The sequence below is a fragment of the Etheostoma cragini genome, chromosome 16 (assembly GCF_013103735.1).
Source record: "Etheostoma cragini isolate CJK2018 chromosome 16, CSU_Ecrag_1.0, whole genome shotgun sequence".
Lineage (NCBI taxonomy): Eukaryota > Metazoa > Chordata > Actinopteri > Perciformes > Percidae > Etheostoma > Etheostoma cragini.
This window is the reverse complement of record NC_048422.1, coordinates 6,488,553-6,501,976: the sequence shown is the minus strand read 5'-3', so window position 1 is coordinate 6,501,976 and position 13,424 is coordinate 6,488,553. Positions and strand designations below refer to the sequence as shown.

General features: G+C 42.2%; 1 protein-coding gene across 1 annotated transcript in view; it reads right to left on the bottom strand.

Moving 5' to 3' along the window:
* The window catches only part of tsc1b (TSC complex subunit 1b), a 29,547-nt gene that overhangs the window by 11,442 nt on the left and 4,681 nt on the right, over positions 1–13,424 (bottom strand). The window contains exons 2-15 of the mRNA XM_034896421.1: positions 12,585–12,799; positions 12,239–12,342; positions 11,706–11,858; positions 11,077–11,221; positions 10,075–10,229; positions 9,908–9,981; positions 9,105–9,283; positions 7,936–8,054; positions 5,936–6,101; positions 5,687–5,808; positions 5,045–5,138; positions 4,403–4,510; positions 3,062–3,701; positions 1,945–1,988 (exon numbers count right to left, since the gene is read on the bottom strand). Coding sequence (XP_034752312.1) covers positions 1,945–1,988; positions 3,062–3,701; positions 4,403–4,510; positions 5,045–5,138; positions 5,687–5,808; positions 5,936–6,101; positions 7,936–8,054; positions 9,105–9,283; positions 9,908–9,981; positions 10,075–10,229; positions 11,077–11,221; positions 11,706–11,858; positions 12,239–12,342; positions 12,585–12,693 — 2,212 coding nt within the window. The 5' untranslated portion in view covers positions 12,694–12,799. The remainder of the gene's footprint in view (positions 1–1,944; positions 1,989–3,061; positions 3,702–4,402; positions 4,511–5,044; positions 5,139–5,686; positions 5,809–5,935; positions 6,102–7,935; positions 8,055–9,104; positions 9,284–9,907; positions 9,982–10,074; positions 10,230–11,076; positions 11,222–11,705; positions 11,859–12,238; positions 12,343–12,584; positions 12,800–13,424) is intronic.

Here is a 13,424-nt window from a genome sequence, read left to right as displayed (position 1 = left end):
ATATATATATATATATATAGCAGAACATTGCAATATGCTTAGAATCACAATAATATTGTATTGTGACACAAGAATTGTGATGTTATCGTATCGTGACGTTATTGTACGTACCGTGATGTTATCGTAGGTATCGTGATGTTATCGTATTGGGATGTTATTGTAGGTATGGTGATGTTATCGTACGTATGGTGATGTTATCGTATTGGGATGTTATTGTGGGTATGGTGATGTTATCGTACGTATTGTGATGTTATCGTACGTACCGTGATGTTATCGTGTTGTGATGTTATCGTATCATGATGTTATCGTGTCGTGATGGTATCGTATTGTTATGTTATCGTTTTGTGATGTTACCGTATCGTAATGTTATCGTACGTATCGTGATGTTATCGTACGTATCGATATGTTATCGTATCGTGATGTTATCGTATTGTGATGTTATTGTAGTGTGATGTTATCGTATTGTGATGTGATTGTACTTCTTGTGATGTTATCGTACCGTGACGTTATTGTACGTACCGTGATGTTATCGTATTGTGATGTTATCGTATCATGATGTTATCGTGTCGTGATGGTATCGTATTGTGATGTTATCGTTTTGTGATGTTACCGTATCGTGATGTTATCGTACGTATTGTGATTTTATCGTACGTATCGTGAGGTTATCGTATCGTGATGTTATCGTATCGTGATGTTATTGTAGTGTGATGTTATCGTACGTGTCGTGATGTTATCGTATCGTGAGGTCTCTGGTGAATACCACCCCTATTTTACAGTCCATCATTCAGTTTAAAAAAAATCATTTATATATTTCTGACTTTACAAAGGGAACGTTAGCTGATGAGTACCACAATAACAAGACACTACAAACAATATAAAGTGTATTAAAGAGCATAGACCTCTGCTAGCTTTGCATAATCCTTTACATTTGTTTGGTTGATAACACAAAAGTTTCTTATTTTTTTTATTTTTTATTTACCTGGATCATGACGTGAATGAACACAAGTGTAAAAACACATGATACATAGATATTTTTCTGAGGTTATTGCTGTCAAGTCTGTTGTAATGAGGTCTTAATGACGTTTACTACCAAAACCTTTATGAACAGAAAACCAGCCATCAAACCTCCACCTACTTTGCTGTTACTGACGGAAATGTGACTGTAGGACCAATATCCAAAATGGCAAATGTGCCCAACTCCTGCTTCCTTCTCAGTTTAAAGAACTGGTTTATTGGTTTCCTGCATGTGCACTTAACCTAATCACTTGTTCCTTGGCTCACGGCCCGACCTCCCACCAAATGTCATTACAATTTGTGGAGATTTAGAGATACCCAGGTTGCCAAACATGATTGAAAACGGCCCTTAACTTTCACCTTTAAGGGTGACAGTATTATTGATTCCCATTCACCTGCCCTGAAGATCATACCAGTCTTTTCATCTGAACCAGTGATTTGAAGGTAGCTACTCCAAGGGGCCTCCTTTAAGGCCTGTAATCTCGTTACAAAGATGTTTAAAAATGTACTCCTCAATCCCTACAACTGGTCAACACCACTCTGGATACAGAGCTTCACTTGTTCTAAGGGGAAGAAAACATCTACCGAAAAATTCTGAGGAGAATTTTATCCTGGACCTTTAACATGCGCTCCAGAGAGGTTACACCAGTCACCAAATGCTGAGTAATTACAAACTGGCAGAGAGGTTTCATAAAAACACAGAGGTTTCTATTTTGTGGCCAACTTTATACATTTCTGAGTTGATACAGCTTTGCTTGACTGTGGGAACTTAACCTGCGTTGAACAAATTCCCCGCCTGGCTGGGTAACATTTCAACAGGCTGTTCATATCTCAAAGCTTGTGATGAATCACTAGTCATGCCTGAATAACGCTCCATCTGCAGCCTTCATAACAGCATCTTTTGTCAGTGTGGTGCTGTGAGTGATTTACCTCCAAAGTGCGTCCAGTCAGCTGACTTACTTGGCAAAGGTAATCTGGAAAAAGGAGATAATAAAAAAAATAAAATAAAAAATAACGTTTTTAGAAGTGCGATGTCTCTGGGATGTTCTCTTTCTTAAGCTGCTCCGGCATGTCATATTCACAAGAGAAAACACAAACACTGCCAACAACCATTAAAACATGTAAATAAATGTGTGTTGTCAATAAAGGCCACAGTTTCTGGTATTGCTGCCTATTATAAAACCCAAATTTCTTTTTAATGCTATAGCTATTTATTGGCCGGGCGCAGCGAAATCCTGTATTCGTGTTTTCACCGTGAGGAAATTCAAGCATCATATCTAATAAACAGACATGATAGTGGTATCCATCTTTTTTTTAATCTAACAAATATTTCCCCAAATGTTTAACTACTTCTTTAAATACACCCTGAAGAAAGCCGCAGCATAACGATACCCGTTTGTTGCTGCAAAGTTCTACTTCTAATGTAAGATTTCAATATGAAATAGCCATCTAAAAAAGGCTTTGTTCCCTTTTCAAAGAGCACCTTCACCATTTGTTTTGAACGTCTGAGAACTTCAGACTTTTTTCTTTTTATTTCTTTAAATACTTAAAAATGTTGTCAAAAGAAATAATTGAGGTATGAATTTTTTTAATATAGTTCATCACATTAAAAGGTCCCATGGCATTTAAAACTTAATTTTTTTTTTTTTTAAACATTATTATGAGTTTGCCTTTGGTCCCCCAGTGGCTAGAAATGGTGATAGGTGTAAACCGAGCCCTGGGTACCCTGCTCTGCCTTTGAGAAAATTAAAGCTCAGATGGAATCTTGCCCCTTGTGAGATCATGAGGGGCAAGATTACCTCCACTTTCTCCGATTTGCCCGGCTAGAGAATTTGGCCCACCCATGAGAGACATCATGGGTTTTAAACGTTGGTCACGGCCACACTCCCAGCCTCCACCTTATCTTCCACCCTCCCCCAGGAGGGCTGCAAAAGCCCAAACAGTGGAAAAGCTTAAATGGTTAATAGCTAATAACAATAAACAAAAACTAAAAGCCCAAAAATACTTGAGTAAAAATCAAACTGCAGATTTAAAGCTAGCCCCTTACCTCTTGAGAACTTTATCGTGAGTGTCGCTCCCCTGCTGAACAAGGCGATCCAGCACCTCCAGTGGTGAAGCAGACACTACATTGTCCTCTTCCCCGTCCTCCAACCCCTCCTCCTGCTGCTGCAGCAGCCTCTCCATTGTTGCCTTGTGCACCGCCTCCGACGTCTTCAGGCCCACAAAGAGCGAGGCCGCCCTGGGCAGAGCCAGGTCGAAAAACGACTCGTAGGGCACCGGGGCCGGGGTCTTGCTGCATGGGCTCGGAGAAAACATCCCAAACTTGGTCACCTCGCTGTCAGGGGCGGAGGGGCTCCGGTGCAAGTGGTGATCGATGGGGGTGAAGCCTGACTGGAAGGACCAGGACTGCTCCAGTCCGTGGGCTGAACTCCGGCTGTCTCCTGCTCCTCCTCGGTCACTCCCAACACTACTCGTACTCACAGTTGTCTCCCCTTTGTCCGGCGTTGATACAACGTGGTGGGGGTCCCTGACGCGGCCTCCAGACTGGGTGTTGGAGAGGGTCTTGTCTTGTGCCTGACAGCCAGTCAGAGTCTCAGTGGTGTGGTAGAAAGGCGAGTCAAAGCCCCTCAGACCCGACAGCTCCAGCTGCTCCTCAGTGATCTTCAGCAGCTCCTCTGTGATGGCGGCTGCAGCAGAAACAACAAATTGGACAATTTTGGCAGATTTTAACCTGAGTGTATGTTCTGAATATCAATGCCTGTGCTTAAATATTTGTGTCAAGGACTTGCTATCCCACACAGGAATAAAAAGTTCCTGGGTTTGCTGTTTTCCCCCCAAAGGGAGCGGGAATGTTTAAGTCTGAGCAGTTTGCTTTGGCGGCAGAGCTTGTGCCATTTGGCAGACGCTTGTATTCAAAGTGGTTCAAACAGTACTGTACATTTATTTTTAGTACAAGGGGCTCAAGTAAGATTTAAACCAATAACTGTGCAGAGCTTGCTGAACACACACAGGGATAAAAACAGGGATGCGATAGCATCCTGGATATTTAGTCATAGTGCATGAGCTCAGGTTCATTCAGTTAACAAGGATAAAGAATTCCCATATTTAAAGATGTGATCCAATTCAAATCTTTGGGGTTCAATCAAAACAAAATACTGCACTGACTGACTCCGAAATGTATGGTCTCCATTAAATGGGCCCTAAGAGTAAATATTTGTGTGGTATGGAGTACGCAAAAAAATGAATTCTTACACATTAGAAAGATACATTTTACCCCTTTTCCTTTCTTTCTCATTTGATATTAATGTGTTGTGATTTATGTGACATGTGTGGTGAGTCCCACACCGACCGGATCTGGTTCTTTGATCTATCTCGAGTCGATACCCACCCTCTTCTCTCTCTTTCTCTGTTCTCAGCTGAAGCTCCAGCTCCTGTTTCTTCATGAAGACCGACAGCTCCGTCAAAGTCATAGAGACGTTCTCGCCAGCTCCAGCATCTGATGAGGAAGTGTGTCACGTATTGCCGTCAGAAAAACAACGTCTTTAAAAAGCCAAAACATCGGCACGACAAAAAAGCCTCGGATAGGGTTATGTCTAGGAAAGTCGGTTAGAATTTTCACCTCTCAAGACAAATGACCCAAATGACTCATTTGGCATCCCAAACAGTGCTCAGACAAATTACATTCAGTCTAATTGAGTCCAGGTAGGACCCTGTTGTATAACAGCAGGTCCCATGTCTATCTGCCAAGATGTTCAACTTTTCTGGGGCAGACAGTGAGTGTGAGCTGTAAAGTGTAGTAATTGGTGGCTCGTGGTGTTCTCTTTCCATCAGGCTCTATTCAGGTTTAACCATATTTTTGGCTCGGGTCTACTTATCCTCAGACCCTGCCTTCCCGAATGAAACTGAACCATCTTTTTTCACGATTGCATTTTGGATTTAAAAAAAAAATGGAAGACCTGTAAAGACTATTACTTTGAAATGATGATGATAATAATAATAAATCACAGTGATGAGAATCGTCATGACTAACCTCTGTTTGTGGCTGCTTCAGCACACTTCTCTGTATCCTTTACTGGTTCCTGTCTCACCAGCGCAGGCTTACTGCTTTCCCCTGGTCGACGGTCCTGGAAAAGTTACACAGTTTATAGTTTTATTGTATACTGAATTAATTTTGAGAACAAATGCATGGTTTGCTCCAGCTTTTTCTGTGAACATTTTCTCTATGTTATAATGTGGGATTAAAGACATGCAGACACTACATTTATACACCAGAATAAAGAACGTTTATGAAACAAATCAGACTCCTGCTGAGAACTAACAATATGATGATTTTTTTTGTTGCCCCTGTTGCTTCACTCCTGAGTGAAAAATCACAGACTTAAAGCGCGTTTGATAAATCAATCTGCCTCCTGCTGACAAGGAAGTAAGTTTTCAAGCTGATACAAGTTTGGATAATTTGAATTGGCTGGCATATTCACTTGGATGTTTCTAGTTAAGCAACATAGGAGGAACACAATCCTGAACTATTAAGCTATTGGGAAATCCAGAAAAACAGCATACTGGTGATAATTACAATCCACCCGTTGGCCTTTTCCAATTCTGTTATTCTAAAAGAAAACAAGTGAAGAAGTTTGTTTGGGGATTGTTCTAAAACGAGAGGCAGACAGCATACCTTTCTTGGTGGACTGGACTGGACTGTGTTGGCTGGTAAGGAGATTATGGGGAAGTCATCTGATAGGGTGGGAGGTGGGGAAGAGGTGGCTGGAGTGCTGGAGGCAGGCGTTCCTTTTCCTCCTGCTTGGGTCAAAACAATCAGCAGTCAGCAGAAAAGAACATTCCAGAGCGTCAGTTCAAACATCAAAACGCACAACAGTACACCGGCAGCCGAGTTCAAATCTATTGTAATGGCGTAAGGGTTGACCTGATGTGCAGTGGAAGCGGCTGGAAAGGTGTGAGGCACTGTGGGAGAGCTCCAAGTTGGGCGACATGCCCCTGGAGGAAGGGGGCGTGGCCATGCCACACAACGAGGAGGGGCTCCACAGAGAGTCCTTCCCCCCACAGGAAGAGTTGAGTTCACAGTTGGAGTTCTGCAAAGAAAGAGACCAAACAGCAAAAATGACTACAGATTACAGATCTGACAGAGCACAACATCAGGACATAGACACAAGCCATTGGGAAATACCCTCTGTTTCTTTCAGGGAGTTAGACTATTGTCTGAATGATGAAATCGGCCTACCAGCACTTCTAAAGCCCACTAATTCCACAGCCTGTTGTTTTTACACTTTGGATTAAACATGGATTAAAAGAATGAGATATTAAAAAATTAGGCTAGCTATTTCCGTCTTTATGCTAAGATAAGATAACCAACTGCTGGCTGTAATATTATATTAAAAGGACGCATTTCCTAAAATGTTTCTCTAATACCTTGCTTTACTCATGTGGTTCTCAACTTCTAAAATACATCTTAGTCGATTCACCCATATAACCAAAAGCACATTATTTTATAATTCCTTGTACTGTCTGGTCATGCAAATAGATCTGCTTTAATTGCCTCTGAACCTTTTACGCCAATACATAAATTAACAACTACAATAACAACTACTACTACTGCTGCTGCTGCTGCTGCTGCTGCTACTACTCATTCCACGGATACATTTTGGCAAACTGACCCTTTAAGAAAGGATTCTTGCGATTTAAAGTCACATTCCCTGACTGCTATAGTGACCCAGAAACCACCTCAATCACTGCTGAGGCGTTGCAACTCAAACTTTGACACATTTGACAAATGAGTTTGTAAAGCATCCAGAGGATGCCGGACGAAAGACGTAGTTGTGGTGGACTGTTACTGAGAAATAAACAATATCAAGGTGAATGTCTTGATGGTCTCAAAATCTTAAATTCCACTAAAATGAATTCAAGTTGTAGACTGAGGGGCAGAATTGGCTTTTAGTTAGCAGGGTTTTCCATATTGGTTCATAATTGGAGACAAGATAAACCCTCTGCTAATGTAATAACCATTTATGCACGTTTACATGAAACATGTATCTCAAAAGGAAAGAAAACAGAGACACTACTTCACACACTGAATGCCATTTATTTATAATGAGCGTGGCTGGTTAGCCATCTACTAACTAAAGCAACCACTGCAAAGTCGTTACTGCTGTAATTTATTATAATATAATCCTAACTGAGGACCACTTGCTATTTATTCTACTAAACCTAAAAATTGTATGAAATGTAAAGTAATATGATCCTGGATAAATAAAAAGTACTACTAATGAGTAGACAACACAAATTCCAGCCAATTAAGAAAGTATGTAGTTTCCCTTTGCAGGATTAATAAAGTATACATTATAAAGTGAAGTATACATTGTGATGTTTTTCCTAAAATGGCAGGTCTCCCATGTTTTCCAAATGTTCTCTCTGTCTGGGTCGGATGGAGTGTAACGCAGAGACAAATCCTCAGACAGACCCCAGGGACAGAAAAACACCCAGACCCCCCTCCCTCTTATGGCCAATAATAGAAGGGAGAGACAGCATCTCCATGGCAACCAGCCCTCAGGAGTGTCTACAGAGAGGTGGCAGGACAAAAACAGGGGGCATGTGTTGTGATTCCTGAAGCTTGACCCGCCAGCCTGCTGACTTTGATGACTCAAATCTGTCTGTACACTCGCTTCCTGTTAGCGGCTTTAAATACCACGGAGCCGTTGCTCTGATTGAGGGTGTTGTGTGGTTTTTGGAGGAAAGTACTGAGCTCACTACCTTTAACAGGTGATACATGGATTGTAAACATGGCCGCGTGTACAAGAGCTAACAGCAAACACAAGCTTAACGACGTGGCGCTCTGGTGCCATCCTCTGAGCTGTCACTGACCAATCTTGGGATTTTGACATCTTTTGACCATATTTTGGACGCCCTTACCTGCCGCCTGGAGGTCTGTGGGCTGCGAGAGGTGGACTGTGTCCCTGAGAAGGGGGGCAAAGACAGGGGCGGGGCCAGCGGCTGCCGTGGTGTCGAGAACGGGGTCGAAGAAGAGCTTCCTGTTGTCAAGAAGACAAAATACTCTGATCAATCTTCAAGCGGACGTACCTAACAACCTACATTACTGTTCGGTGTTTCTCCTTGAAAGCAGTTAGAAAACACACACACTGTTTAGCATCCAAAACACAAGCTTCTCACGGAAAATAAACAGAATTGCCAAGGGTTGCACTAGGGCTCCAAATAACACTTTCATTGTTGATTTCATTTTTTTTAACTTTAAAATACAAATGTGAAATCAAAACAGATTATTTTTTGAACGAGCAAAGACGCAAACAGGAGCATGATGATCACGTAGGTTACGCAACGCTTGGGCAAAACCAGATAATACTATAGCGATGATTCTTGATATTTAGTTAGCATTTTGTATAAAACAATTACTATAACGAAATTTGGATTAGACAGGAAAATGCACTTTTTGGCCAATATTTTGTCTGACTGTATGTTAGGGTTGGGCGATATGATGATGCAATTTGCTGAGTTAGCCAGAAACATTCCCATATCGTTATGTTACCCATAAAATGTTTCTCAACAGAAACATTATTCTAGCCACACCTGAGCTTTTGTTTTGATAGCATGTTTTAGGTTATTACAGTCTTGGTAAACATGATAATATCTGATTGCAACTTCCTGTCAAAACTCTGTACGTGTCATTTCCTGTTGTAGCTTGTACACAGTGTTAAGAGAAGTTGTCTGATAAAAACATTAAGCATTCTTTACTTGTTTCTAATTACTAATTAATCACTGATGCATTTTGCTGCACTGGGTTGTAAGGTGGTGTCAATTTTAGAGCATGAATGATTCATTAACATGTTCAAAAATGTTATGTAATGTATATCGCTGAGGCTCTATAAAGTGTCAGGGTAAAAAGGAAAACGGAATTAAAAGGAAATTCCACACTTTAAGGTGTGTAACTGTTTTTAACTTCAATAATTGCAACATCTTTCTAAAAGACATGAGTCATCGGATCGGATAATCATGACTTCAGTTTGGACCAAAAGAATCTTTTTCTATAATCGAGCAGCCCTGATATGCAGCAAGTGCTTTCTGACCGTAGCTGCTGTGGAGGTCCGTGTAGGGGCTGGAAGTGCAGTCTTGTGGTCGCAGGTGGATCTGTGGGTAAAAGTTCTCAGGCATGGTAGCGTAGCCCTCCTCACAGGAGGCCTCCTTGGGGTCTAGAGACACTTTGGCACATTCAATGACGATATCGTGGATTTCATATTTTTTCCACCTACAGCGAAGCAGAGCACCATTGGTCAAAGAGATGCAGGAGACTTGGAAAAGAGGATTAAACGCTTTAGGCTCTGACACACCAACCCAACGACCGATCCGTCGGCTCTTCTCTCCCTGAGTCGGTGCAAAAAAAGTGCCTCGGAACACACCGGAGCGATGCCGACTTGGGCGTACAATCTGTGTTATACGTCTCAATAACAGCAGGCAGCACTAATCTGTATGGTCACCCAAACAATGAAAACCGGAAATGAGGGAACATCTCGCTAGACCTAGAAACACAGAGCACGCTGTGCTTTGCAGAGCATTGCTTTCATCAGAGAGAGTTGATAGTAGGCAAAAAGGATTGTTGTTGTGATTACTTCGTTGTCACCGGTTTTCTTGTGCACTGATTCGCTAGTCAAGGGCTAGCACTCCACCAGATTGGCCATTGAGTCCGACTGCCCGCTGGCTGATTCAACAAGTCAAAATCAGTCAAAACGAATGCCGATGGCTCCTCCGACTGACTACGGCACATACCAAACAGACTCCTGTCATCGACCTCGCCAGACTGTCTGACGATCTATTATGCGGTTGGTGTGTCAGCACCTTTAAGTGTTCCCTTGCCAGACGAGGTGGGACATACCTAGTGGGGTCGAGCTCATGGTCCTTGGTTCCTGTCACCAGTTCTGGGTGAATACGAACGTGTTCAAGCATCGGCTGATTGATAAGGTTGAACACAAAACCTATGTTTAGTAACAATATTAATTTGGCTACAAAAACTGCAAAGAGCGGCATGGATGATATCCTCACCTTCACTACTTCCTCGAAGGTTTCCATGTTCTCCTTCATGCTGTAATGGGAGCGCAGGTAGGAAACAAAGTTGCAAGGATACATGCCGTAGAGTCGGTGGAAGAGGGAGTAGACGCTGGCGTGCAGGTGGATTAGGTAGACCTCGGAAATGTGCCCTAAATGAGTAAAAAACATAAAAAAGGGGAAAAAGAACATCACAAACTTGAACTGCCAATTTAATTGGCGAACCTGGTTACAGTTTTTTGCAGTTTGTGTGCTATGTTGTTCACCCAGACTTCCTCCCCTTTCACTGAATTTGGATTTTTGCACAGTTAACTGCCTACTATCTATGGCTGTGAGTGTAAACATCCTTTCAGCAGCTTTTGAGCGGTCCACTCTTTGATAGATGAGACTTAAATTATGATTCGTAGCTGTACTAGAAGTTCGTATGGGAGGAGTTACCACCCCAGTAGTCTATATCCACAACGTTCCACTTCTGGGATTGTTCAAATTCCGCCTGACATCTCTCTTTTCGACCGGATGTTCGTCACCTTCCGCTTTCTTTGTGTTGGCATTCTAAACTCTGGTGGATTCATGAGGACTATGGTTAACTGCTCCTCAGATCTCAGCCGGGTAAATGCTGTCCAAAATGAGTTTCCTATTTCAAGACTATATCAACTTTTGAAAGTGCATGTTCATCCAAAACAAGTTCCTTCCAGAGGCTTTATTGCAGCAGCACCGTTGCACCATGCAGAGCTTAGCGTCAATCAAGATGATTTTGACTGGTTTAAAGAAATGCCAATAAACCAGAGCAGGTTTTTCTCCCATCCCAAAAATGATGTATGGACTAGCCAGACCTTCCTCCGCTGCGTGTGGAGGAAGGTCTGGCTAAGCGAGACTACCAGCCCAAGGACCAGCTGGGGCTGACTTACTAAAATGATCAAAATCCAATTGACCTTTTGGTGTCCATATGCATACATGGAGCAACAAAATATTTAGTGAGACTTGACAGAGAGTTCCTACCGGGATTCTTCAGGTTCCAAGATGCCAGGCGGCCGAAGATGTCGAAATACTCCCACAGGTGTTGTTTCCCGGCTTGAGGGATCATGGGTAGCAGAGTGATCAGCACCAGCACTCCAGTTATCAGCACCACAACATCCGTGTCCGTCTGCCAGGTAAATTTAAACCCAAGAATTTAAATGTATGATAAAGGCAGAGATTAAAATGTTGGTAATGATTTTTGATGAAGGACACTTTACCAAAACAGTTCTTTATGTTAACCAGTATTTACAAGTGGGAACTTTTATAGGAAAGGCTGCAACAATTAGTCAAGTCAATTGGATTTATAAAGCTTTATATGACAAATATGTGTCAAGGGGTTTTAGATACAACCCCCTTTATTATTAGACTCTCCATTTGGCAGTCTTAAAGCTTAAGGTGATATGAATGTGTGTACCAAGGTTCATGGCAAACCATCCAACAATTCTTGAGACATTTAAATCTGAACCAGAACAGAGGAAATATGTTGTTGAGGAGGAGTCTGACCAAATATCACATCTTCTATGCAACATCAATTCTAGGCTGGAAGAGAAATCTCCTCCTGCCCTGCGAGGAGATTTATTTGTCCACTGAGTCCTAACTGGGCCCGTTACCTTTAGGCATTTGAGCAGCGAGAGCAGCAGAGGGTATCGAGCGATCTTGTGGATCCAGGACGGCTGCTTGCGGATAACATGGCCAAGCAGGGTGAGGGTGGGCAGGCGGCAGGCCTGTTTGGTCATACACTCATTCATCTTGTCCAGAAGGTGCTGAGAGGGAGGGAGGGACAGCAGAGTTTGCTCTGTATTTAACACAATTATGCTAGTTGGAGTTGTTCCTTGTTATTAATGAATAAGGAAAGGAAAGTATAACTAGTTATATACATAAATAATCAATTTTTTCAATATATAGATATAAAAAAGAACTTACATTTCTATTTTTGCACAATAGAAACATTCAAACACTCATTTTTAAAATAAACTTCCAAGGCATTGATTTTCCTTTCTCAAATTTTCAAACTTTCAAGGACCCATGGGAACCATGTCACAAGCAGATCCTCTAATCCCGGCGATTCAACTGGAACGAATTGATTTCACTTTTTAAATCCTGGTGTGACCAGGCATCAGGCTTGTGTAGGGGCGTTTCTCACCTTATCGTGCGGCTCTCTGACCGAGGAGAGGATATGTATGGTCTGGGCAGAGTTTGTTTCCAAAAAGTAATCCACCAGCCCGTTCAGCAGCATGGACCCTCGCTCTTTGGAAGGAAGATTTGAATGAGTTTGTTTTTGAAAGAAAGAGTAGTAGGCATTCTAAGCAGCAAGCAGCCATGTTAAAAGAAGAAAGTCTGCTCAAACATATGGTAAATTTACATTAATCAAGCAATCTGGGGTGATCCGACCAAACTCGTGATTAAAGTTAAAACATCTCAAAGCTTCCCAGAAAGCGGAAGCCACTTAGATAAACCATGTTGCCGTTTAACAAGTCAAGCTGCCCTACCTGTGCTGAGATGCTCGTTGATGACACTTCGGATCTCTTCTAGCTGGTGGAGGTCGGAGGTCTCAAGGAGCGGGAGGAGGTCCCCCATGTTGGGCTGCTCCCTGGCCATGGTGGTGGCAGTGCTGGAGGGGGAGGCAGCGTCTCTATCGCTGTGTCTATCCCCGCCTGCCTGGAGGACTCCTGGGGCCACCCACCAACACAGTCTCCAGGCACCTCTACATCGCACCAAGAACAATTCATAAACATTTCCCAGAATTAGTTAGAGCTGTGGTTTTAGGATTAGTGACCACATAATACCAACTCAGTACTGGGAAGCAGGGTTTGTGCTAAAGGCATTTCTTCAACATGGCAACAAATGGGAGTGTTGTTCTTTATGAGGTAGCTGGCCCTTCATCAATTTTACTCATGCACAAGGAATTACACCTCTAAATGATCTAATGAACTACAGTTATTTTTTGGAGATTAAAGTTGGGCGTTGCTTCAGTTCCCATTAGGTCATTCTACTAGAGAACCATGTGGGATACCACAGCAGCAGTTGTAATACACATATGAAGTTTGACCACAATGGTTTTGATTATATATGCAAAATAAATTCTGTATAACCATCAAGTAAGAGTACTGTATTTATACAATGTTTTGTCTAATGGACAACTTTGGGTGTTGATATTGGTGACAATGGTGGAACCATAATTACCAACAGGACTGTTTTCATGCATTGACAATATGATAGCTTTGTGATGGGGTACTATGCCAAATGAGAGCAGCACTTCTTCCTCATTACTACCTCTGTCATCGAACAAAGCCCTTAAACCCAACTGCTCCAGTGGAGCTGCTCAGTTG